Source organism: Lineus longissimus, chromosome 6 (assembly GCF_910592395.1).
Source record: "Lineus longissimus chromosome 6, tnLinLong1.2, whole genome shotgun sequence".
Classification (NCBI taxonomy): domain Eukaryota; kingdom Metazoa; phylum Nemertea; class Pilidiophora; order Heteronemertea; family Lineidae; genus Lineus; species Lineus longissimus.
Genome location: NC_088313.1, coordinates 15,365,319 through 15,392,644, shown reverse-complemented (window position 1 = coordinate 15,392,644; position 27,326 = coordinate 15,365,319). Strand labels below are relative to the sequence as shown.

Genomic DNA, 27,326 nt, shown 5'->3' with positions numbered 1-27,326 from the left:
AGTTGCAGAATTTCGATAGTAGCCGTGTTGTAATGGATCAGACTGGTATCTGGTGTCTCAGCACATGGAATGAATTTTGTTGACCCCCTTCCCCCGCCCCCCTCGATCCCCTCCCCTCCCCCTAAAAGCGCAAATTGGCTTCACAATAATTGCTATTGCCCCTTATCCCACGGCACGCAAAGACAAACTCATTCCGACTTAGACGACCACAACAGGAGAAGGCGCGTAAGGAAGTTGGGATATGAGTATGGCATTAGTAATTAACCACCTCGCTGAAAATTGTAAAATACAAGTCACCAAAAAGATTTTTTTCAATTTTATTTTCTCTACATGGAATTAAAATGCTATTTAAGCCATCTAATGCAACAATAGGTTCATATTTACATAGGAAATTGTTCCGGACGCGCACTTTCTCTTCTGGACGCGCTCCGGACGCGCAAACAGAGTTCCGGACGCACATTAGGTGGACCCCCTGCCAACGTACACCGCCACACGAGGATTTCATCATCTCTTGTTGATTGGCGTGTTGATCTTCTGTTTGGGTGTAGTTTATCCCGTATTTCTGGCTATTTAGGGCGTCTTTCGCAGCGTAGGAGCCGCTAATGATTGAACGATTACAATACTGAACGACTAAGACTATTTTGGCGTGACTGATTGCCGGTGATCTCACATTAAACGAGTGATTTTCAAATTGAAGGTCGAAAGCTGTTCATTTACACGACACAGGCCAGCCTGTCGCTCGCATAGGGGTGTCAAACTTAATATTCCGAGTCTAAATCTAATCTGCGATGCCACAGGAATTCGACAGCATCGAAATGCAGAAGGAAGTGGACACGAAAAATGGTAAATTTTGGTTCCCTTGGTGGCATGACCTCGGCTATCTCGACTCGTGCATGCTATCAGCATACCAGGTTGTGTCAGCTGTGCAAGCTCTTCCCCTTGCACACATCACTGTCCCTGGAGTAAACCAATGGCAATGGTTTATTCATGGGATCAGATGAGGTAGACAAATCCCATTCTTCCTTGTAAAAATGGTTCTTACATCTTTCCTAACGACACAGTCACTGTCGCCAGTGCAGTGTCGGGTATCGCGCCCGGTAGGCCTATGTCTTGACGTCATCAGTTGTTGCCAAAACTGTATGAAGTGTTATAAAGTTTCTGCGTTTTGGTTAAAGCTGCATGCTCTGTTATTTGTAACCTTTGCCCTTTTTGCGTCAGCCCAACATCAACTTTATAAACTGAGCATTCCATGTCTTGAGTTGAGTAGTGTCTTAGGTAAACAAATCTAACATCAGAAATGTTATTGATTGATTTTTACGGAGATAAATGTTGGGAATAGCAATCCAGTCATATGAGTAGAGACTGACTGTTTGGTACAGTACGGGCATACCTTTATACCGGTAATTAATGACTTGTCTGTTGCCCAGGAATATATTTTGTATGTACCAGCTGGTTCTTGGCTGATGTGGAATCCATGAAATTGCCTCTTTTAACACTCCATTGCTTGAAACTTTCACTGAAGTGAAACATTTTCAGTCGTCGGCACTGATGAAAATGACCAAATATGATAAAAGTTAAACTGGAATTTTCAGACTTGTGTAGCTCAATTGCTAGGGGTTAATACATTAGTTTATATGATGGTACCTGGAAGTCCTACGGATAATTGTCAAGAGAAACATTTTTAAAAGTGTGACTGAAAAAAAAAATTAGCAGTTCTTTTCAGTCTCCTTCAGTCCTTGTATTAAACTATGACTTGACAGTTTTCTTATTTTGTTCCCTCTGGGAAAACTTCTAATCTAAGCAACGTCTTAAAATTGCAAGTCATTCTTGTCGTAACCAACAAAACAATTTTACTTGAGCGGTTCTCTGTTATAAATACCTGATTGACATTACCAAAATCAAACAAGGATAGGTGTCTATGGCTAGACTTCAGTTGATGTCATATTACCATGAAAAAAATGATATTTTGACTGGTCATCATGTCATGTATGTCAACTGAATTCATATTTATATTTGGGAAAAGAAGATGTAAGATTGCTCAAGGCAGAAGCAATTTAAATATCTTGTTTGTGGGGTGCTTTTAGTTCATCCGTGGAACAGGAAGATTGCCTGGGGAAACGTGTTGATACAATGTCACTTTGCTGAAGTTTGATCAAAAATATTATCATTGCTTAGAGATGATGTTTTCCCATGGGAGTAGTTTACAAAACAAGTGGAATAGAACCATGTCTGTTCGGCGTTTCCCCCAAAAGATTAGATCACCTCTTGTTTTCATCCTCAGTCAGTGCTAGTACTAGTTGCAAGGTAGACCTAGAACCCAAGGAAATCTTGTTCAAATGTCTTCAGAACTAGGTCAGGATATTGAAGATGGTGAAGGACACACCCCTCATTCTTTTAGTAAGTTTTGAGTTTATGTCAAAATGACAGTTCTATCTGAGTCATGTATAATGCATACTTGGCAACCAAGAATATTATAGAATATACTCTCAAGTTGTGTCCTTCATTCCATTATGTGTCCTCCAAGTATTACTGTTTCAGGAATAAGTTGTTTACTTATTATATTTTTCCTGTCTTTTCAGTTCCCTTCTGGTTCTCCAGCCGACTGGGCTTGGCCATTATCGGATTCTTCGGAACTCTCATCCTGTATTCCCTGAGGATAAACCTCTCCGTGGCAATGGTCTGCATGGTCAACCACACTGGGATAGCCATCATGCGGGAAGGGATGCCTATTTCCCTCAACGCCACAATCCCGTACAATATCAGTAATATGAACGTCAATGCGACAGAAGCCCCTTGGATGAGTGAGGACTCCAAGCGTTGCAGTGGGATGAATGTCAATGGATCATCAACTGAGGTGAGTTTTTTTCACCTGACGTTTCTCTTATACACTATTGTCCAAATTTGTTATAGGCCATTGGAAAAATTTAAAAAATGTTGTACATGAAGTCAAAAACTAACTGAACAGTTATAACTGAGCTTACACTACGGGTGTCTTGCTGCAGTGTTAAGTGTCAATAGCCATAAGGCCAGTCTTAAGTTTTATTGAAGTGATAACGGCAACTTGTCATAGCCCTTGGCCTTTGCAAACTTTCAACTTCATAAAGTTTTGTGCCGTGTTGCAGAACAGTGCCCATATTCGTGTAAGTACGAGTTGAAAAAGATGGTAGATCTTCTCTGCGCTTGTTGCACCACAATGCCGGGTGGCAGATAATCTAACAATAATTCAGCCATATGGCAAGTGCTTTGCATTAGTAGAGCCAATGTAACAGAACTAGTTTTATGGTAGTCCGACATGTACAAAGTAGCAGCCTAAATAATGTTCTGTCAGTTGTCTTTATACTTCTGCAACCACAGTACACTTTCTACTCGTCCATCTCCTGGAAATGAAGGGCCACTTGGATGCCTAAGAATATCGTATTCTGACTGGGGACTCTTTCTACTTGGGTCACTGAGTTGGATCGAACTCTGTGGTACAGACTGTGCTTGTACAGTTCGGCTCAGTTGTTCAGAAATCTGTCACTGAGTTGGATCGAACTCTGTGGTACAGACTGTGTTTGTACAGTTCGGCTCAGTTGTTCAGAAATCTGTCACTGAGTTGGATCGAACTCTGTGGTACAGACTGTGCTTGTACAGTTCGGCTCAGTTGTTCAGAAATCTGTCACTGAGTTGGATCGAACTATGTGGTACAGACTGTGCTTGTACAGTTCGGCTTAGTTGTTCAGAAATCTGTCACTGAGTTGGATCAAACTCTGTGGTACAGACTGTGCTTTGTACAGTTCGGCTCAGTTGTTCAGAAATCTGTAATGGCTTATTCTTAATCCTGCTTTCCTACCCTTCTTGTTTCAGGCAGTAAAGGTGAGCCACGCCGAATGGATCCAAATGAAAGCCTTCCTTTAACCTCCCATCTTTCCTTGTCAGATCATGAAATGGTTACAGTTTATGGTGGTCTGGCATTGTCTCGGATTGCACATTGTCATGGCTATTTATAGGCTTTACAACTTCACTCTGGCCATCACACATATACACCCAAGACTCAAAACTTTATTTCAGACATGTCAGATGCATAGAAATTCCTAATTGATCTGGTGCTTTCGAATTCCGACTACAGAAAAAATTAGTGTAAAGCTTGGCTCTTTTGCCTCTCAACATCTTCTGTTAGAATTCGACTTGTATATTCAAGCAAATCAACCCCAGATTGTGCTGAAGTACTTTTACTGACAGACTAAAAAGATGTTTTAAATGCGACCAGTTTGATGATGCAACTGCACTTCTTGAACCCAGCAATGATGATGCAACTGCACATCTTGAACCCAGCAATGCTGATAAACATTTGCAATGATGGCCTCAGTGAAATCTACATGTATTGTACAGCTTTTGCATGTTTAGACTAACCTGGTTGATGGGGAATAATCTAAAAGGCCTGGTCACAGAACCCCACCTGGTCTACCTGAGTGGTCTTGATCAGACAATGAAGGACCGCCAGCTCGGTGTGAATTCCTTAACCCCTTGCCTCTCATCGGCAAAAACAAACAGCTAGCGCTTTCTCTAAACAGCTTTCAGATCAAACATGATATCCAACAAAAGTGAAATCTGAGGGCATGGCCAACTGAGTTGGGCACCAGACAGGCTGTTTTTATTCACCGAACACAAGTCTTTTGATGTGTTTCATGTTAAATTACGAGTACTTCACACTGATAATGTACCACTCGAAAAAAAAGATAATGACAACGCTGAACTTTTGCCCTGCGTGCTACAGTGGAATTTCCAAGCAAATGACATCAATTTTCTTGGCATGAAAATAGTTTTGGTGCAGTTCCTCACATTGCCTATCATTGTGCTCGTCCACTGCTTTTGAACTTCACACCCTATATAGTTCAGCTCTTCGCAATCAGCAGCTGACCCACCCTTGCTTGTCTTTGAATGGTTTCTGGGACATGACATTCAGCTTTTCAGACTCAATTGTATGATGAGAGCATTATAACAAAGCACACATTCATATGGTCATTATCTACCAGTCATATTGCCCTTAAATACAGACCTCAACAACAAGATCTGCAGTAGAACTTGGTATTAAGTCCACCTTCCCCATGCTATTGGTATACAATGAGACCTCCCTTAGCGACACACTCTATCAAGGACATTACTATTGGTGTACAGTAGCACCTCCCTTAGCAACACCCTCTCTATTAAGGACACCTTCTCTACTAAGGACACTACTACTAAAGTCGTTCAAAACTCTCTATTCCTTGGATAACAACTGACGTGAGAGGCTTCTGGTTTCCACCTTCGGAAGGGACTGCAATATCGGCATGCTTGCAAGGAATTGGGGAGATGGGTAGTTAGTTACTTGCTTTGCATGGCTGTTGCCTTAGAGAAGATAACCTCTGATCTGATTTACATTCTTCGTTTGGATGTTATGATGATTACCCGTATTCCAGCCATCGAGTCGCATGGACTAAATGCAACAGTACATCTGTGATTGGTGCCCTGGTGTTTGTACTGCTGACCATTACGGACCCGGGTGCTCAGCGAACAAATTCATCAGAATATTTCGTAACACCATATGATAGTATTTGTCATGCCTCCATATAGGCTAAAACAGCATTACACTTTTTAGACGGCCTAATTCTGTTTATCATTAAAGCTTATTGAAAAGGGACATATGTTAGACGTGTGTCTTGATAGGCATGAAATATCACATAACAGCGATAATTTCAATGCTTACATTTGCTCAGGATGCATGTACATTAGTACATTGAGGGTGGACTGTTTGAATGAACACCTGGTCTGATGTGCTGATGCAATCTTCCGGTCAGTGTTGCCCTATTAATATGACTATATTTGTGAATGAAGTATTCCAGATATGCTGATCATATATCTTGGCAAATTTAGGCTGATATATAACTTGACAAAGTTAGGACACTTTAATAAAAGAGGCGGTTTCACGAAACTGAAATAAAATTGCCACAGTTATTTCCAGGTTTACTGTTTAACATGTAGATTCTAGCTAGGGTGAATTGCATTATTTGACTTTTGTTTCCATCCAGAGGTTTCAAAGAAGTATTTTGATAAAAGATTGAAATACATTATAACGATATTATAAAGAAGAACAAATCTATGTTGCCTTTATCATCCTCTTCCTAGCTTTTTCACCAAATGTCCAGGAACCACCCAGCATTAACATTCTCTTCATCTTCCTCCAGGATGGCGCTTTCTTGTGGGATAAGACGAGCCAGGGCATCCTCTTGGGCTCTTTCTTCTGGGGCTACCTGATCACGCAGCTACCGGGTGGAATCCTCGCGACAAAATTTGGTGCGAAGCGTACCATTGGCTTGTTTATGTTGGCAGCTTCCATCGCAACTCTACTGATGCCGATTGGTGCTAAGACACATCACATATTCCTTCTGGTTCTCAGGATCATCTGTGGATTAGGATCGGTAAGTTTTCTTGACCAAAGTAATCTGTTTGGCCTCTAAAAAAATTTTTATATAGGAAATATTTTTAGGCTGCATATAGATTGGTCAAGTCCTAAATTACTCAAATGAGATAGTTAGCAATGTCATCGTGCTTCAAATCACTCAGTGTCCTTGTTTGAACTACCCATTTATTTCACCCTCTAATGATGTCAATTTCTCTCCTTACAGGGCGTATACTTCCCAGCTTTCCATTTGCTCTGGGCTTCTTGGGCTCCGCCAGCAGAGAGGTCAAATCTTCTCGGGTTCACATATTCAGGTTAGTTGGTTTCACATGCCATTCGGACCACCTTGGTTGAACTTTTCTAAAACAGCAGCCTATTATTCAGTATTTGGGCTGTTTACTTTTAATTCCACTTATCTTCAGGCAATGTTCATGAGAAGACAATGTCCATGAGGAAGAGGAAGCTATCCTGATGACATTGTAAATGCAACTATGAACTGCACACCTTAGTTTTGAATACGCAATGTGACTTGTGACTTCACCCTGATTTCAGTGGTCAGGAATCAATGATTGCAATGACAGCTTTCAGACTAATAGCTTTTAAAAACAGCTCAGAGGATCTGTTGGTTTGTTTGCTGTCCGAAACGGTTTTAATGGAATGACTGTCTTGATTCTTTTTGATAAAAGCAAATCGCTTCCTTTTTAGGTGCTCAGATTGGTAACATCATCACACTACCTCTAGCTGGTTTTCTGTGCAAATATGGCTTTGATGGCGGCTGGCCATCTATTTTCTATGTCTTAGGTAAGTAGTCGGATTAAAGTTAGGAGAACACAGAGGCAAATGTATGTGAGATTGACACCAAGTCAAACAGAAAGCCATAAAGGCAACTATCTCCGTCGCCTCTGTGAATTTCTAACCCTGAACTAGTTTTCTGATCAATTGATCACATTCGAAACATATTTTCCTCTCTTTCTCCATAGTTTATCTTTCTGTTTGTGAACATTCATAATCAGCGATATGCTGTATCTTAGTTTTGCTGTGTCGTTATCCACAACAGCTGTCGATTTCCAGTCAAACGATCTACCTTTTGTATTACCGTATTAAAGTCAACCAATAAATAGGCCTACGCATGTGATATTGGTATTGGTAGTACATAAGGGTGAATTCATTGTTAAGTCAATTCATTTCCAGTTGAACAGTAAATTTCGTCCTATCCAATCCTTCAGATGGCACAATGGGACTTATCTTTAACTCAGTTCCACTCGGTTGTTTGATAGTATGTTGATGTGACTGTGTTTATGTCATGAAGTGTATGAGTTTCAAGTTTGAACACGTCAATTGGTGTTTTCCTATTCAGCCAGTCAGTGTACACAATGGGTGGGTGGGGAGCAAAAATATATAATAAGGTGAGCTTATACATTTTTAGTGGGAGTTATATTAATATCAAGTTCCACTCAGTTATTTGATAATGATAATGTTGGTGTGACCATGCATTCGTTTTGAAGGGACGAGGAAAAGCTGTGTCAATAGCTTTTCTTCCCGACTCTTTCAGTGAGTCTGTGGGGTGGGCGGAAATAGCATTCATCCAGTTATTGAGTTAATTGTTACCTTGAATTTGTTTGCTTGATTTCAAAATATGGCGGGGGCCTAATTATAATGGTAACACATGACTGCCAGCATTCTGGCCTTATCTGCTGCAATCTTTACACTGCTATCTCTTCATCTGCCATGCTCTTTAATATCAATGATTTATTGAAAGTCCGTTCATTTGTGTTATGATTAATAGTGTGGTGCTTAGTGAAGATTCTCGACTTGCCAGCTGTGCAGTCCTCACTGAGTTGCTTTGTATTTGTTATACTGTTATTCCCCAGCAGTCTTGCTTACTTGGACAACCAAGGTCCACCAGCTCGGTTGTAAATCCTAATAGTTTATCAGTGAATATGACTTCAGTGGAGTCATATGCTTCTGTATGTGCTCATTCAAATCTTAAAAGGCTGTCTCAGGGAAAGACATTTCAATTGACTCCTAGCAAGCTTTGGAGTAGGAGCATGACTGGAAACAAGTTAGCTGCCAGTTGAGTCGGAGACTTTTGTGGCTGTTTTGACAATGTGTCTGAACACATTATTGACAGAACCCTTGCAAAAAATGTCGCTGACTCATCATGAATTTGGAAATTTCCAGAACAGCTGCATGTTTTAATACTGCAAAACAAGCTCTTAAAATATACTTGTTTATCAGTTTACTGAATGGGGCCAGAGCAACATCTGTTTGCAACATAATTCATGTTAATGCGGAAATTATTGAAATTGCTCTGTGACTGCATCATTGTTGTCGTGTTTATTTGAACTTGCTGTGTAGTCAATGACAAGGCAATTACAGACCTCCCATTCTTTTTATGCAGAGACCCTTATTTAGTCAAGGGCGTATTGTAATGGTCTTTCTAATTCTTAATTTGTTTGACAGTAAGAGTGGGCTAGGGTATGAACTTATGGTACATGTGACACTTTCTCTTCTGATGGATCCATGGCAAAAATCTAATGAAGATCCACCCAATATGTGTGGAGTTTGTCCCCTGTGACCTTGTAAAAAAAGTCAAATCAAAAGCTTGTACAATATGTGACCCTGGCGTGTGTGTTAAAAGTGATTGGTCTGAAAATTATTGGGCTCAACTTCTGATCACTTTGTCATTGCAGGTACTGCCAGCACAATCTGGTGCATTTTGTGGTTGTGTCTGGTCTCCGACAGTCCAATGGAACATCCAAGGATCAGCGAGATCGAGAAGAAATACATTGTTACCTCTTTGAAGGGACAGATGGATACGCATAGGTCTGAGGTACGTGAATTCCTGTGACGGCAAGCTGTCCATCAGCTTTCTTTACAAGACATCCAGTGACTCTATATACCACGATGGTTTGCCCTGTATGGATGGGTACCTTTCTTCTCTTCGCCAATATCATATCTGCTTTCTTTTCCAGAAACTTGACGTCCCAGTAAAGGCAATCCTGACGTCTATGCCAGTGTGGGCCATCGTCGTGGCCAACATCTGCTCTGATTGGGGCGCCTACACCTTCCTCACACAGATCCCAAGTTACATGAACGATGTCCTCAAGTTTGACATTGCTGTAGTGAGTAATATTGTCGTTAGCTGTCCCAACTTGATTGTAATAAGTTACCAGCGATCTAATATCCACAAGGAATGCTCTCTGAGGGACTCTGTGATGGGGTCTTGGTGGAATCAGTTTACTGAACTTTGAAGTGGTTTGCTGTGCAACCCAGTGTGCACAATTTTTCAAGACTCATGGATTTATGATGTCCTTTACTCTTTGTTTATTTTGACTTCAAATCAGTTTTGTGTTGTTTCTTCCAGAATGGCATGCTATCGGCCGTGCCCTACATTGGCTTCTTCCTCGTGGTTGTGATCTGCGGACCAATCTCAGATCTCCTCAAGAAACATCATCTCATGTATACAACAAATGCAAGGAAGTTGTTCAACAGTATAGGTATGTGTTAGAGTTGTGTTTAAACTTTCTACATCGGAGTATGTAACCTTTTCACAATACTGGACTGATGCCTTGGCAAGAGATTTCTTGGAAGTCGAAGTAATAGTAACACTATGGTAAGAGTTATTCGACAAAATTCCATGAGGCAGCACTTTGAACATGCTGAAAGCTGCATTCTCTCAACATCTGATCTTAATTTCTTCCATCCTTCTCCTTTGCAGCAAGTTTCATGCCTGCCATCCTAATCATTGTTGTCGGTTTCATCGACTGCACAAACGCCTCTCTGGCCGTTGCTATGTTGTCGATTGGCGTTGCCTGCTGCGGGGCATTCTTCTCTGGCTACGTCATCAACCCTGTTGACATTGGTCCAAGATACAGCGGTATTATCTTTGGAATCTCCAATACATTGGCGTCTGCCACTGGATTCGCTGCGCCATACATGGTGGGAGTCTTAACTGGAGATGTAAGTTTAAATAGCTCTTCAGTTGTTTCTGCTCAGGCAGCACGAAAAAGTGCTGGCCCTCCCCTACAAGAAAAACATCCTTGCTCAAAAACGTTTCTTTAAAAAAGCAGTTCAAACCACTTTTTTCAATGATCTTCATCAATAAAACTTGCCGCGTTTTTGCACCATGAGCACTGCTTGAAGGTGGTTGTATGTACTAAAGGAAACTGAATCCACTTTCACATATTTGTTCATTGATAGACATTAACTCATCAGACATTGACAGTTGGTATCATTTTAAAAGTTTTCAAGGACTCTTTCGAAATCTTTGCCTTCCTTTGTTTTCAGAAATCACGCGAGTCATGGCAGATCGTTTTCTACATCACGGCAGCCATCTTTGCCGCTGGGGCCATCTTCTTTATCATCTTCGCCTCGGGAGACGTTCAGCCGTGGGCCTATACCACAGACTACACTATCGATGTGTCACTGCCTGAAATCACTCCCGGAAAAACGACGAACATTCAGAATGGCGGTGCATCACACGAACCATCCGCATCGGATAAACTTATGGCAGATCAGAATATGCAGAATGTTGAATTGGCATAGTCTTTTCATCAATGGTTCAGGGATTCATTTTTCTGTTAACATAAAACCAGTTTGAGTTTTGGTTTTATTGGTTGTGTTTGTACAAATAATTTAGTTATGTGTACATATCCATGTACAAGCATGAAGATGCACAGGTCTTGGCAGGGCCTATGATTCAGCATTAGTGCGTCTTGTTTGCTGCGCTCGGACTCCGTTTCAGGCCTTGGGTAAGCAGAGACTTTGTTCCTTGGATGGCCACCGTCTTGTACAGAGTCCATTTGGGGCCTTGGGTGATTGGAGACCTTGTTCTGCAGATGGCCTCTGTCTTGTACAGAGTACATTTCAGGCCTTGGGTGATTGGAGACTTGGTTCTTCAGGTGGCTTCTGTCTTGTACATAGTACATTTCAGGCCTTGGGTGATTGGAGACTTGGTTCTTCAGGTGGCTTCTGTCCTGTTCAGGGTCCACTTCAGGCCTGAGTGATTGGGAGACTTGGTTCTTTGGATGGCCTGTGTCTTGTACAGAGTCAATTTCAAATTCAGAGCCAATCCTGGACCAGATAACTGTCATTGTTGTAGGGCTGCCTGTCAATACAACAGTCTGGTGTTGCAGCAGTAAGTTCAGAGGTCTATCAGCTGTGAATTTCAATGCATTTTTAGCTCAGCTGACAAGCTGAGCTATTCATATGAGTAAATGGTAGAATGAATGTCCGTCTGTCTGTCTGTCTGTCTGTCTGTCCGTTAAACAGGCACGTTTCAAAACTATGGCGGATAGGCGATAGATTTTCCCTATAAGCCATTTAGACCCTTCAGGACTCCTGAATAGACCAAGTGTAGGTCCGGCAGGATTAACAGTTTGGCCACCAGGGGGCAAAAAGCCTAAATCACAAAACAATTTTTTGGCGCTTTATTCAAGCAGATAGAAGCTTGAAATAAAGTTGAAAAGGACCGCATGCATGTAGGTCTTGAAACTACTAAGAGTAGTTTTGATTGATACTACCAGTTGGCGTTACTGAGCCAAAATCTGTGTTGACCTAGTTTAAGCTTGATTTGAATTTCCCGCTCTTGTATGACTCTGAAGGTTGTGGGTTCCAATCCCACTTCGGGTCAATTTTTTTTTTTTTTAATTTTTACTTTTTTCACTTGTAAATACATTTTCTTTACTTTTTTGAATAATTTGGTAGGCGGCCATCTTGGTTTTTTTTTCTATTTTAAAGCCTTTGCTGTATCCAGAGTGACATGAATTTTATGGTTGGTGTACAATAAGTCTCCTTTACATGATATCACATGGGCTTTCTATTTGACCTACTTTTCAAGGTCAGCCTGGCTCAGGCACTTAGATTTGACTAATAAGTGGCATATTTGTCACCATTTAAAAGTCTTTTTACTTTGGTATGTTTGCCTGATATATTGACAAAACTGAGGTTGAAAGAGATCCATCGGGTACTTTCCATGTTCATATATTTCAGCTGAGCGCCAGGCCCTTGGGCCTCTTGTTAGTATCATTGACAATTTTTGAGCTCAAGAGGTCTATCAGCTGTGAGTCTCAATGCATTTATGGTGTAAGAGTCATGAAAGATTTTTGAGAGTTCAGGAGTGTATCAGCTGTGAATTTCAATTCAATTTCAGTGAAAAAAATCATTGACAAAATGGCTTGCGAGGAGAATATCTTCATATGTATGTACATATGTGATGAATCGAAAGAAACGATGTATATTTTTTAAGTCAATGGTTTAAGAAACTGAGGCAGTCCATTGGGTATGTCGATTTCTCTAGACTATGCCTGTGGATCTCTTCTTGCTGTACATATGCTATGCTTGGTGGTTCGTGCTAAGAACGATCCTAGAAAAAGGCTTACAGGGTTTGGTAAAACTTTCAAACAATAAACTTCATGCAGCCTCGAAGCGTATGAAGCCTTATTTTCGATAGTGCATATTTACTACTGTTTTCTCCTATTTATATTATACAAGTATGTATTGGGATCACTTGCTGCTTGTGTTCCCGTAAACCGGTTATTATAGTTAGTGATTTTGTGAAATTGCATCTTTGACAATTTCATGTTTTGACAACCCTGTAACAGTGATTTCAATTCAAATTCAATTACTCCGCATTTTATTTTACGCCAATTTGATTATCAAGAAATCAGTATATACACAATAATTCCCGATATCAAAGGGAAGAAAAAATGTAGCATTGTAAAATTTATGCGTTCTTGTATAGAAGCTAGGTATAAAAATGTATGCAGTGTATTCGCATAAGTATATATTCTATGTCTGTGTGCTGATTATTTCTCAATAAAAAAAGTTGAAAAGTTACAAAAATAATAATTATGAAATTGAATAATTAATAAAGGAATACTTTTGCTATCAAGGCTTAGACATTCTGGGTTCTGGTTCCATTGGTCCTGAAAGGATGAATGTTGTGTATAGATAAAAAATGGAAGTATACCTTGGGTATACTTCAGTGAACCAAACTATGCCCAGGTTCCAAGAGCATTTTGAGGATCTCAAAATTGTTTCGGTCTTGTGTGTGAAACCCAAAAAAATATGTAATGTTTGCTTTTATGCTTTGCAGTGTGATTTTTTGTTGATTGATTACTTTGAGCTTATTTTCTGTTATACTTTGCTTTTCTTGCCTTAGGCTGTAGGTGGAATGAAAATTGTAAAAAAAAAATTCCCGGTAGATCGAAAGAAGTGAAATATTATGATTTGGTGCGGGACATTTGATTATTATTTTGTCGCTCAGTTTTTGTTGGGCACAATTATTTGAGGTCAGGATAAATTACAGAACTATCTGATTTTAGGTCTGTAGTTTGCTTTGTGAGCGTTTTGGCGATTTTAAAATGATTTCCTCTCAAATTATTATATTCACTTACATTAAATATCATTATCACCCTGACAACTCTTGAATCAGCTTTTTTTGTTATAGATAGTTCTTAAACGGAGAGAATTTTAATTTAGAGTAGGAAGTCTGTTAGATCTGCACACATTGCACTGCCACTTTACAATTGCATTATAGGTGTCTTTTGGGGTATTTTTGGGGGTTTGGAGCAAACCCTACTATCAATGATCAGGCCCTGGTCTTTTTGCATTAGAGATTGCAGCTAAAACCTGCAATCTGTAAAGTCATTCTGGGTAACCACAGAACATGTACATGACCAATCGTCAACCTCAATCAATGCTGCAATCTTGTTGCGGGCAAGTCATGAAAAGTTAGGTGAGAGACAGTAGTGTTATTTTATCTATTGGCTCAAGTGGAATAAAATGTCTTATTGCCAACACAGTGAACAGTTGTTAGTTCTTTGCTTTTGAGGATTCTATGGTTATGGGTTTATTGGAATGGCGTAACGTGGAAGTATTCGTCATTTTTAAAACTCCGTGAAGTCTGTCCCAATTCTTATAGACAAGGTAAGAAGGGATAATAGACCCTTTTACACCAGGCAGAGGAAGCTGCTGGCCCAAACAAACCTAAATATAGGCACAGTGAACAAAAGAACGTGTGGTGTGTGACCATGCAGTCTTCTGTTTGCTGCTTGTTTGTTGTGGCTTCCTCCGCCTGGTGTAAGGGCCTCTATGATTCACACTCGTCCAGGTGTCCAATCAACTGCACGGAAAAGGCATCCTCCAAATGACTTAAAACCAGGAACAAAATAAGTGACCAATTTTAGTCTGATCCAATTCTTGGTTTGGCCACCAGGTGGCTTAAGCCAAAGCCACAAAAAGTGCTCTATCCCTTGAACTCTGGGCTTGATCACCACGAAATTAAGGAAGGGTTAGCCAGGGGTAAATCCAATTGCAACAGTTGGGCAAGTGACGTCACTGCAGAAAAATGAAGACTAAAGCGGTTGTCTTAGAATATCAAAATATATTCTTGACAGCGTATCTCCAACAAACTAGGGGCCATCCATAATGTATGAGCGCATCAAACTGGGGATTTTGAGACCCCCCTCCCTCCCCGTGTACAGACATTTTGGCCAAAATGTACAGGCGTACGCATTTTCCCCAAAATTCCAAGACCTCCTCCCTGCAGTGCGTACGTACTAAATGGATGGGCCCCCTTTTGTAAATATTGCAATATTTCTACATCATACGAAACTGTTCAAGTTATCTGTCATGCTGAATAAATCCTGTGGTATGATAAGCATTTTCAGCAAGAAGCTTCTAATGCACAAAACTGTTCCAGGCTATCTGTCATGCTGGATTATATGCTAGCATGTACAGGAAGTCACTTCTAGCGAACTATTCCAGGCTATCTGTCATGCTGAATAAATCCTGAAGTGTGCTAGCATGTATAGCAAGAAGCTTCTAACAAATGAAACTGTTCCAGGCTATCTGTCATGCTGAAGCTTCAACTCTCAAAGACTGCACATAATTTCTACAACAAAATATACATCATTTATCCTGCTTTAGTTATAACTCAGGCCTTGAATTCTAAAGTTATAAGGGCACACATATTTTAGAGCCAATGGCCTTGGGTACTGAAAAATATGAAAGAAGATTGAAAGGGATGATGAGGGCCATTTTGGAAGGCACCGACTGCCATGGCAGCGGTGACAGAGGTTAAATTCAAACCCTGCCACAGGTACAGTAATAGACACTGTTTGGCTGGGAATCAATTAGACCCTTGCTTGGTGAGGTTTTGAGTGGGAAATCCATCACTAGGGTGATTCATGCAAAAACGTTTCTGAATCAAAACGCCAAAATAAATTGACTCTTTCTGGGTTATCTAGAACGATATAATGCACATCCTGCATAAATAGCAAACACATGTCTATGCAATGATAACAAATTCTTTTTACATCATTCAGCAAATCAAAATGCTCTTAGAGATAAAATATTTCAAACTATATCTACATGTATACATACATTAGATACACTGGCACCATACAGGACATATCAAAATTGGGCCATAAATATAACTAGACCAACTATGATTTGACACCACAAGCAATATATCTGTTTCGGCCACATTTTTAAATACGTTGGATTTGGAAACTTCAGATCCAAAACCTATGTGGCTGGGGCGGAAATTGAATTCTTCCAGACATCTGGCAGATGTCCACAGGTTTGATGTCTGATTGACATCACTCCTGCAAATGTCAGCTTGATATTTGCCCGTTGATTTCACTTTCAGCCAGCATCAAGTTGATATCCGGCCGACATCAATCTTGCTGAATGTCAGCTTGTTTTTCGCATAATATGCCAGTGTAGAGGGACTACCTCTCTCATAAGGAGAGAAACTGTGATCACAACTTGGTGACTTCTGCTCTATTTGACCCCCGGACAACATTCCCTAAAGAGAGATTCTATACTATCAAAAACAATTCAACTGCCAATGTGTACTATCTTTGAACTGTAAAAGCTAAATTATCAAGTGTGATTTCATTGCAAACAATTGTCACAAAGATTTGAAGTGTCAGTGACAATGTTCATTGCAAGCGCTCTGTCAGAGAATTGGAATCAGGTTTGGCTGTAGACTTTCTGAAATACTGGCTGAAAGAATTGATCTCACATCCCACGTGTTTGGCTGATTGAATGGATTACACATCTCACGTGTTTGGCCGATTGAATGGATTACACATCTCACGTGTTTTGGTGACTGAATGGATTACACATCTTACGTGTTTGGCTGAAAGAATGGATTACACATCTCACGTGTTTGGCTCAAAGAATGGATTACACATCTCACGTGTTTGGGTGACTGAATGGATTACACATCTCACGTGTTTGGCTGACTGAATGGATTACACATCTCACATGTTTGGCTGAAAGAATTGATTACACATCTCACGTGTTTGGCTGACTGAATGGATTACACACCTCACGTGTTGTCAGCCTTTAGTAACGCAAGATGGTATGGCTCTGACAACATTGTCTCGTTGTTCGGCAAGTTATTTGTATGGTAGTGGTATAGCATATTCTCCAGTGAATCTGCTTGCGCTTCGGATTCGTTCTTGTTCGTCAAAAAATACTTCTGAAATACAAAATGAAAAAAATCTAAGAACACAATCAAATGGTCAATTTATTATGGTATTATTCGCTTAGCTTAGGATTTCGTTCTGTTTTTCGTAAATATAATATTGTTTTTGCAATTTTTGTTTTCGGGAGTCGATATTATGTGTGAAATCGGCATGTACGAAACACTCACAAATATTTTACATATGTCAGAAACTCATGCTCAGAACAAAAAAAATGCTCACCCCTTCTTCCTGTCTGATAAGGTATTTGTGTGTTCTTTTTTTACAATAGACTGCTAAAACTTGACTCTCATCAACGCCGCTACTATCTCGAACTAAATATACACCATCTGTGGCTAACTTTGCCAAGATCCTGAATGAAAAATTAACAGATTTTAAGAAAAAGGCAAAAGAATTAGCATTTCGAATAGAACATAGAAAAGAGAGGGAAGTTGTGGAGTGCAAGCGATCCCCCTTCCTTCTTTGAATTTGACCAAGCAAGTTTCAAGGGCCGAAATACATCTTTAAAATTGAGCCCAAAATCCATTTATTTTGGGGAAATGTCCCCTCGGGCAAAACAACCTTCCCTGTAGAAATCCTTGAGGTGCTTATGAGCCCCTGCCGGGCCAATATTTACTTTGGAAGTTGTTGCAGATTCATCTGTGCATGTTCCAAGTGAAGATAGGTTGTTTACAGTCTATATAGTTGACTGCAATCAGAAGTGATCACAGTCGACAGAATTAGAAAGATAATCACTGGCCACTTCATGGTATGACCAATGACTTAGATCATGCATGGTGTTTTCAATTTCATTGATGGAACTAATCAGCCAACTTACGCGTTCGCCTCCTCTTTTGTCCCTTCAAAGAAATGACACTTCCAATATAAGGAAGGATCCTGAAAGAGTGACAGGAAATAAATGCATGGTGGGTATGTGAAATGCTGTATTATAAATACAGTGGAACCTCCCTTAGCTGATACCTCTCTATTAATGACCTCTATTAACTCCTCGCTTTGACTACGATGGGAGAAAACACAGTGTTTTTCACATATAAAAAAAAAAGGAAGTGACTATTAGGCAAGCCCGGCTTACCAAACAGCGACTTTTTTTGTCCTGAATGGAGAGCCGAACTCCTTAATATCTATAAATGCCCAAGGGCTCATTAATATTCATAAGTTAGTAATGCGCTGGAGAGGAAAAACCGCAGTAACAGACCATTTTCAGATCAATACGCCATTATACATATTCATGAGTAGGCGTGGTTTATTCATCGGCTTGCCAAACAGGAAAGAAATTTTGCTCTGTTTGGCAAGCCCGGCTGGCCGAACAGGGTGGCTTTTTAGTGCTGTTTGGCAAGCGGCTCTCCAAACAGGACAAAAAAAGATGCCTGTTCGGCGAGCGGCTTGCCAAATAGACCCGGCCTATAAAAAAATTGCGGTATCTCAATGAGAAAACATCATCAAAATCAACAAGGACAAGAGCAGATGTGCCCTTCTTTCCACAAACCTATTTTTAGAAATGAAACGGGGTATAGCGAGAGTGCAGTCAGGTTCCCGGACTTGGTGGCAGTTGAATCTGAGGGTGGAACCGCCAAAAAAACTCATTTACCGTCAACTCATGGTTGGGGGTTCCTTTCCCAACTGGAAGGACCTCCCTCTGGTAGATATATTTGGTAACCAAAAGTCAAACCCCCTCCCGGCACTCTGTGTTTTGGCAAACTTTGAACTTGTTAATCAATGTACGGACAGCTGATTTTCCAATTTGAATGGGATTTCTTCACTGTTTGTGTGTGAATCAGAGGGGTGTATAAAAAAATTGTTACCTTGTCGATGTCTGCCTGTGTAATTGATAGCTGAAAGTGGAAGCAAAAAATTAGTGTCGGAGGACAAAAGTGTAGATGCTAGATCACATCACCCACTGTGCAAAATATAGCACCATCTCCTGATGCTAGTCTGCATCCCAATTTACATTGCCAGTGTAAGTAGACATCAAAGATCAAAAATAAAGATCAAAAATAAAGATCAAAAAAGATCAAAAATTACATCAACCAATACGAATTTGATCAAAAATTAGGCGAACCTTCTTAGATGCTGGTGATACTGGTATTGGGGGTGCTGGTTCATCTAAACCCTTCTTCTTGCCTGTTGGCAACTTAGGTTTGTAATCGGCCTCACTTTCCTTCCTAGCAGGGGGGAGTTTTGGCGCATTACCCTTGTTCCAAGGAGGTAGCTCGGGTGCTCTTTCAGGGCTGGTTTTTTGCTTCCTGGCTATTCGAGGTTTTTCTGCAACACTCGGTTTTTCTGGTGACTGAGATTTTGAGTTGTCTGTTGATGGTTTCTTAAAACTTCTTCCATCTGGCTCGGAACGTTTACTACTCCTGGTGATAAAAAGGACAGAAATTATGTCCAAAAAAATTACATTCACTCTTACACAAGACTGGTTTCATGCATTGGCAATTTGGATTTGCTGGGTCTGCAGGCAATGTGGGGTGGCAGGGTCTGCAAGCAGTGTGAGATGTCTCTTTCCCCTCCATACCTACCCTGGTGTTGGTGGCAATGGCCCTTTATCAAAGTCTCTTTTGCTTGGTGGTGGAACATTTGGGACACGACTTTTTCCCTAAAATATAAAAAATGAGACATTTAGTATATCACTAGGAGGAATGACCTTGGGGCTACTTTTTTTTCCAAGTGAACCTGACACTGTGACACCCTTTTTTGTTTGGAGGATATATTTTTGGCTTTAATTAAGGATTCTAGGTGTCAAGTGATGCAAGTATCAACATATGTACTTTTGACCCTCCCCCCTCAAGGGGTGACAAGCATCACCTTGTAGATCCTCTCAGGATAATGGCTTAGTAATCAATGTTAGATGCCTTTCCAACATATCTTATTGAAGAACTTGTTTCAGTTCTCATCTTTTCCTGAAGAAGACATTTGTGTCTTTTTTAATTTTGAAGTTATGGACATGTTAGAGCAGTGAGTACCAGCTGGAACGGGAGTTTGGTCCATGTAAATGTAGATAGTTCGGCTATCAAGGTGCAAATAAGAGACTGCTGGCCAACTCTACGATAGAGTAGAATGGGTAATATCCGCGACTGTGTTTTTTTTGCGATTTTTGCAATTTGGGAGGCAAACACAACAATAAATTTCCCAAATATTTCAACTCATAATCATGCATTAACCCAGTTAGTTTTGGCAGCAAATGTCAACACAAAACAATGCCAAATGAAAAATGATGCACACTTTTCGGTTTTGCAAACATTACTCGCTTTGCTGTATGCATATACTTACAAACACAGTAGACCCACTACCTGGCATGCTTACTTTTCTAGCGAAGGTCTTATCAAGCTCACTGGCAATGTTACTCGGTGCTCGTTGTTTACCTGAAATGACGACGGGGTGATATTAAACTCAAGGTATATACAAATGTGTGTCAAATCCATCAGAATTTTAAAGGGCAATGCTGATTCTAAGAAACTTGTATCATTATTTTCAGACCTTGTATATGACCTTGGATGGCTCATGTCTCAAGTAATCTTAACCGTAGGATTATCAAATATATACTTTATTAGTTTCACTACTCGTGCCCGAAATGTCAGTCCAACATGCAAAGACTCATGCCCTTGTGGACCGGAATTTCGGTCTGATGACGTAATGTACTACAATGCATGACGCATATTGCACATCATTATGTCATTGCTAGGAATGTCGCTGAAGAGTCAAGTACTCAACCGAATAATGTCAAAAATGCCCAGTAGTGAAGTGGTTAAGTCCTGGCACTACTTTCGTAGATGAGATAAGATGAGATCATTTAAACAGGTGAGCAATCGCTGGTGTGTTTGCCTTAAATTCTGATCGAGCAACTGGGCCTTAAAAGTCCTTCATTTCCATCTAACTTTTATTTATTTGTGAGCCTTTCCAGCAAAACAAGTCGCATGTCGCACTGAGCTTGGCAGGTTGAGATGGACTGTTTGTTCATTTCACTATTGTCTGCCTTTTGTGAAATCTGACGACATAAATTTCTTCTATCTAATGATGTCATCTAGGCTTATCTTATGTGCAACATGCGACTGGTTTTGCTAGAACAGGTCACATTTGCTCACCTGATGAGATTGGTTTGGCCGCCGATTCAAACTCCAAATAATTAGTTGGGTCATCATCTGAAAGTCAATCAAATTCTCTGAGAAATTTTTCAATATTTCAGATGATTTTCAGAAATTCATGATGAAATATTGAAACAGGCAATGACGATGGAAATGGCACTGCCTCGTAATAGCGGGGTGACGTCAAGTCCGAACTCGGGGCAAAGCAGTGACGTGGCGCGACAGGTTTTTCTTCACGTCAGGAGTTGTGCGTGCTAAAAATAATAATGCACGTTTCTACTACCTAAGAGCTGAAAAAAAATTGGAAAAACAGAAAAGTTGTCACTTATGAAAGAGAAGAAGACTAAACATACTGAAGTAAAAAGTCGCTAACACCTTTAAAGGAGATTTTAGCCTACCTTTTACATTCATATGAGCACATGATTACACAAAGGGAACACTCACCATCATCATCAGAATTTTTTCCCATTAACGCCACCGGGTTTTTTTTAGTGGCTTTATCAACCTCGTAGACAACATCTGTCAATGATATATCATCATAGATTGGCTGTTCAACAAAGTCTGAGAGTGATTCATCCTTGCCGTCACCAGGAGGGCGACCAGATACTGTGTCACTGAATTTCTTTGCCGCTATCGTGCCACGGTTCGCTTTGAACATCTCCTGCTTGATGGCAATCATCCATTTCTGAAATATGAAACATCTGAGCATGGCCAACTTTTACGTAGCTTAAGTTTAGCATACTAACAACCCTGTAGGCTAAGCAGTAGTTTCAATTAAGTTTTCCTTTTTTTCAGCGAAATAGTTTTTGTGATTATCTTAAAACGCAAAGATAAAAGGCACACGAATGTATCCAGATTCTGGGTGTCTGTTGACACCATTTATCTCCGGTATGATCTTGGAAATGCTTGATTTAGAGCTTGAAGTGTTGGCTGTTCGAGAGGCATTATCAGTGACAATGAGTGGAAATCAACAAATAGCACTTAAACAGCAATGCGTTCTGAGTAGCGCTATACAAATACTAGACATTATTATCATATATTATATCATATAAGACAACGGAATCAACAATTCCCTACCTCCATATCTTTTTGAGTCGGCGTGGAGAATGCCAGTGTTTCCATAGCTGGCGATGCATGTTCCATTTGGAAAACCCATGGGCGTTTATCTGTCTGGAGTTCCTTCGCTCGGATTACTCTGAAGAAAAGGTTTAGCTTGTACAAACTGGCTCACCCTTGATACCATAACTTATGAATTCAGTGAATTCTTAATGAAGGAATTCCAGGCAGAGTTTAGGAAGGACAGGGCTCAGCCCCTTAGAATAGAGATCATAGTACACAACTCTGAAAAGGTGCTTTTGCCAGTATCAGCAGACAGAAATGTCAAGAGTAAACAAGAGGCCCAAGGGCCAAAAGCTCAGCTGACATACTAGCAACATCAGTTATGATCACTGTACTGCAATAGCAATAACAGATGAATCACCTTGCTGTTGTTTGCTATACTTAGAGAGTCTTTTTAAGTGCTCAAACAATGTCAGATTACAGCGTTAAATTCACTTAAGTGCATAGTACAGCCGCTTAAAGCCAGCAGCAAATGACAATCTAAGTCCAGCATCTACCAAAAGTGTACAAAACCAAAAAACGAATATGATTCATTATCATATAATACCCGAAATTACCTTATATCATTATTCCCAAAAACTCATTCTTTGAAGTAATGACTTTTTGTTATTACGAACAATTCTGTATTGCAGAACATGAGATAATTTGTCAATCAAATCATTTCATGTGCTACACAATAAATTATCCACATTCTCAATAACAGACAACTTTTTTGGAAGTAGACTACTTTCGAATATTGTTCTGGGAACTATGATTAGAAGCAATTAACCCTTTTGCTTCATGTATAGGTCATAGGTTTCAAGGAATTGTTTTTGTACAGCGTTATAAACTCTGTTTCTTGGTTCAGGACAACAGAAATACACGGCACATTACTGTAGTGACGTCGATATGCATCCAAGTTCACTGAAACTTCGCATTTATAACATCTGTACATACTTCTTTATACAACGGCACAATTTGTCTTCTCTTTTTAGATATCTGTACAAACGGAGAAGGCCTTTGATAAGATCAAATAAATCTCATAGCCTGAAACGATTGCCCCACATCAGTAAAATAGTTTCTTTGACCAAGATATTGATGACCCTTACCCGGCATTGTCGAGGAACCCACAAAAGCTTTTCACAAGAGCAACCAAAAGAATATCAAAAATTTATTCATTCTTATAGACTGAAATCATATCAAAATAAACGATGTGCTCTTTTAAAATCTGAACTGTACTTCCCGAATCGAACGAATTGCAAAATAAAATGTGAGTTACCTGTTGTAACCAAATAATGTGTATGATCCACTGGGTTTCTTTGATGTATCATCTTTGAAACAGTAAAGGCATCCACGGTTGAGTATTACAAGGACAGGTCGAACTGAAAGATGAGAAAATTGTATAGAAATTGCACAATTTTTAAAACAAAGGGATTAAAAGTGTAAAAGGGGCTAAGGGACATATCCCTGATTTGTGATGTATGTGACCTATGATCTAAAAACTTGCAATGGTGATACCTTAGTCTGAGACATAAATTATGGCTTAACAAAGATTTTTTGTGAACTAAAAAGTTAAAACAATAGAACTTTTAAACCTCCTGTAATGCAGAAACTTAGATAGCAAATGAGTAAAAAGTCATAAATGTGTTGCCTATACTTACCAGGAGTTAACAAGTTCTTAACCGACTGGAATCTGGCTGCGACTCCTTTTGCATCATGTTTTAACTTTGTGATATATGCATGATAAGATGTTTCTCCATCTGCGAGCAGCTGCTGTGAAGCTGGAAGTATCACAAATCAGATACAGAATCGTTTGAAACACCCCTGAGGCCACAAAAAAACTATCGTTGATTGGTACTTGCGATCACCTTGCACAGTACACATGGTGTGGAATCGCACCAAATTTGAATGCAGAAGATCATTGAAAAGGATTTAATGCTTTTTTGAAGAAAATAAGTTTAAAATTTGGGAGCAAGGGTGACTTTCAATTGATGGTGGACTAAAGCTTGCTTGCTGCCAAAATTTAATGGTACATGTATATGCGCTACAGTTGAAATCTTCATGCTCTTTAGGTTGCATTTGAGTTGACAAAGAAAAAAAAATGCTTGGCAAACATTTCAATGTTTACAGTAACAATATATCTGAATAACAAAATATTCTGAGGCAACTAACTCTTCTGAATTGATAAAATACTTTAAAAAAGTAACGCCCACTTACCAACATTCTTTTGTGGAGTTGGAATGTTAAGGTCTAACTCCGTGTCCATCCTGTCCTCTGAGTTATATTCCTGAAGTCCCTTAACTGCTTTTACCAAGAAGTGTTTCCTGTAGTCCAGTTGAAAAGATTTTTGTTATGATTTTATAAGACGGCACCATAAGACTGAACAAACGCGGTATTGGTCCTTGGCTGTACCGGTACCTATATGGAATGATTCAGAGAAATGGAGTGAAACACAAATATTTGACAGACAGAATCTCATTAGCAAACACTTTTTTTGATAAATACACCCGCATTAATCGAACTTGTACTGATTAAAGTGTGACAGTACTTATATTAGGTGACATTTGGCTGTGAGAACTTGAACACAATCATAGTTTTTACATAAACAGAAGTCTTAAAAGAGGTCTTTAAAAATCGGAACCTCTCTGAAAGGCAGTAGCCAGATGGGCCAGTAGATTAAGAAGTTACTGATATAAAGTGTATCAATCAATTTTGTTGCAGAATACCAAACATTTTCAACTATATTCTGTTATTGTCTTAGCTGAGCTTTATTTTTCAATCATTTTAATTGAGAGCTGTTTTATTCAATAAAATTTAAGGAAAGAACAACAAAGGCTGTACATAGATACATATTTGCCCCAAGGCCAATATTGAGTATGTCTGACCTCATGGACATTATGAGGAGAATTGATAATCTCATTTTACTGTAGGGCCCATATTGTATTTTGTTCATTGGTAATTATTCCAGTGTCATTGGACAACCTATCTAAAAAAAAAACAGTGGCAAATTTTCACACAGTGTGTTTTAAAATGTAATGTACATATAGGCTATACATGGAAATACAGGATGAATGATTGACACACTGACACTCTTTTCAATAAATATCTTGATATATATGAGTTGTGGCAACTTCTGATAGGAGTAATTATAATTTAGCTAAGTCTATAGGACAATGGGTGATATGAATAAAGACTAGCGAATGCTTCTCTCTAAAACTCCATGTACATTTATACCAGGCCTTTCTGAACAAAATTGAAGTAAAAGCATTTGCTCGTCTTTATTCATATCACTCATTGTGCTTGGTTTTGGTTTTAAGAATACTTGGCCCACACTTTTGAAGACAAGTACAACCAACAATGGGCGATATGAATAAAGACTAGCAAATGCTTTTACTTCAATTCTGTACAGAAAGGCCAAGTGTAAATGTACATAAAGTTTTAGATAATAGCATTTACTACTCTTTATTCATATCACCCATGGTGCTTTCCTAAAGTATGTCCAGGAGGGTTGGAAATACATGATTTAGTCTCTACCACTAATATAATGACGATTCAGAAACAAAATTTAGACGAGATTTTCTCATCTTATGCCATTGGTCACAATGGATATCAATAAAGGAAGGAAACTACTACAGAAGCCCTATCCTGTTTCACAGTTTAAACTAAATGACCATTGGCCATTTATCCTTGTCTTTAAGACAAGTAGGTATACACATAGACATCCATGTAGCCTACGGGAGCATACCTATGTTCCCCGGTACCTATGTTCCCCGAAGAGGTACCTATGTTGCCCGATGAGGTACCTATGTTCCCCGGTACCTATGTTCCCCAGGTACCTATGTTCCCAGTACCTATGTCCGCAAAGAAAAGTGTGTTTTTTGTGATACGGTTTGTTTCCACAAATTCCTGGAAAGAACTCAAAGAATGAAGTCACTGAATTCCAGGAAATTGCAATTAAATCCCCCAAAAAGCAGAGTTTCAGTATTTTTTTTTGTTTGTATTAAAAGGCATTTTTACTCAGCATAGATTCATTGTTTCGTGACTTAAAGACCAAGGTGCACGCGCCTTTTCTTTAAATTGGTACATACACTGTATCATAAAAACTATAATGGGGGAACATAGGTACCGGGGAAGATAGGTACCTCTTGGGGGAAGATAGGTACCTCTTGGGGGAAGATTGGTATCTCTTGGGGAAGATAGGTACCGGGGAACATAGGGATGACCCCCTACCTAGCTCCTGCTTGTAGTGTCTCTTTTAGAGCTCACTAAAATGATATCATTACCACCAGGCACCATAGACTGAAGTTCCTTAAGAGTCTAATACTCTTCAACTACAGTTATTCCATCATCTTCTGTACCACAAGCATGTCTTAAAGGGAGACAATAGATAGGAGCCTAGTCAGATTAAGTACAAGATTGCCAACAAGGATTTTTCCTGACTCATAGTGCACTGATGCTATTTTTGCCTGATCAAGGAATATTACTGTATTAGATTTAGCCAAATCATCTAACAGCATACGAGTCGCCAATCTGACGCAGCTCTTGCCAATAGTCTACATTTCCTTCCTATATTTGACAAGTGTCTTAACTGGTCAATAAGTAGGCTAACACACAGATATTAGGCCTACTGTCAAAATTGGAAGGACGAACTGCATAGATAGTATACATGTAATTTATAGTAGACATAAAGAAGAAACACTTGTGATAAAACCCGTGACAAGTTTTACGGCATGCATAGGCCAACAATGCCTCAGGCTAAAATAATGAAAATGTCTTGATATCATGATACCAAGAATCCATAGACTATTTTATTCTTGATGATACTAAACATGTTAGTTTGCCGTTTTGAAAAAGCACACCACAAATATCATGTCAGTTTCACTTACCCTTAGCTGAAAGTCCACTAATGTCTCAAATTTTAATAACACATTTCACAACTGGTAATCCTCCGAAATGTTCTTTTATGTCTAACCAAGACCGATTGGTAGAAAATATAGGTCAAACTGCCACACGATATGATGAGACATTTTATACTTGGACATACAATTTTGGAAATCCCAACCATAACTTCCTGGTTAGGGCCTGCACAAGTTTAAAGATTGGTGTCTTCGTTTTGTTGGTTGTGATTTAGCCGGGAATTTTAAGATGACAATCTTGAGATAATCCAGCCACTCAGCCACTCATTTGCTCTAATCAATATGAACACGCTAGGATTAAGTGAATGAT

The 27,326-nt window shown here is 39.6% G+C and overlaps 2 protein-coding genes across 7 annotated transcripts; one reads left to right on the top strand and one right to left on the bottom strand.

The window, feature by feature from the left end:
• Nucleotides 1-478: 478 nt before the first annotated feature.
• On the top strand, nucleotides 479-14,221 carry LOC135488995 (sialin-like). Of its 2 annotated transcripts, XM_064774046.1 has the most exons (11): nucleotides 479-843; nucleotides 2,580-2,854; nucleotides 3,123-3,140; nucleotides 6,204-6,437; nucleotides 6,645-6,732; nucleotides 7,124-7,219; nucleotides 9,112-9,251; nucleotides 9,394-9,543; nucleotides 9,786-9,918; nucleotides 10,140-10,381; nucleotides 10,709-14,221. In XM_064774046.1, exons 1-11 carry the CDS (start codon nucleotides 789-791, stop codon nucleotides 10,964-10,966), a joined length of 1,689 nt encoding a protein of 562 aa, XP_064630116.1. In that variant the 5' UTR covers nucleotides 479-788; the 3' UTR covers nucleotides 10,967-14,221. The 2 variants fall into 2 exon arrangements, with proteins under 2 accessions (XP_064630116.1, XP_064630117.1); XM_064774047.1 differs by lacking the exon at nucleotides 3,123-3,140.
• Nucleotides 14,222-14,800: 579 nt separating this feature from the next.
• On the bottom strand, nucleotides 14,801-27,108 carry LOC135489418 (SH3 domain-binding protein 2-like). 5 transcript variants are annotated; one of them, XM_064774768.1, is made up of 15 exons: nucleotides 26,987-27,108; nucleotides 24,318-24,518; nucleotides 23,762-23,881; nucleotides 23,380-23,482; nucleotides 22,080-22,197; nucleotides 21,447-21,687; nucleotides 21,003-21,059; nucleotides 20,191-20,282; nucleotides 19,440-19,516; nucleotides 18,980-19,277; nucleotides 18,723-18,752; nucleotides 17,738-17,796; nucleotides 17,143-17,272; nucleotides 16,763-16,916; nucleotides 14,801-16,571 (listed from the first exon to the last, which is right to left on the bottom strand). In XM_064774768.1, the coding sequence occupies exons 2-14, from the start codon at nucleotides 24,364-24,366 to the stop codon at nucleotides 16,764-16,766; spliced, it is 1,527 nt and encodes a 508-aa protein (XP_064630838.1). In that variant the 5' UTR covers nucleotides 24,367-24,518; nucleotides 26,987-27,108; the 3' UTR covers nucleotides 14,801-16,571; nucleotide 16,763. The 5 variants fall into 5 exon arrangements, with proteins under 5 accessions (XP_064630838.1, XP_064630839.1, XP_064630837.1 ...); XM_064774769.1 differs by having other exon boundaries at nucleotides 14,801-16,235; XM_064774767.1 differs by having other exon boundaries at nucleotides 14,801-16,916.
• Nucleotides 27,109-27,326: the final 218 nt, after the last annotated feature.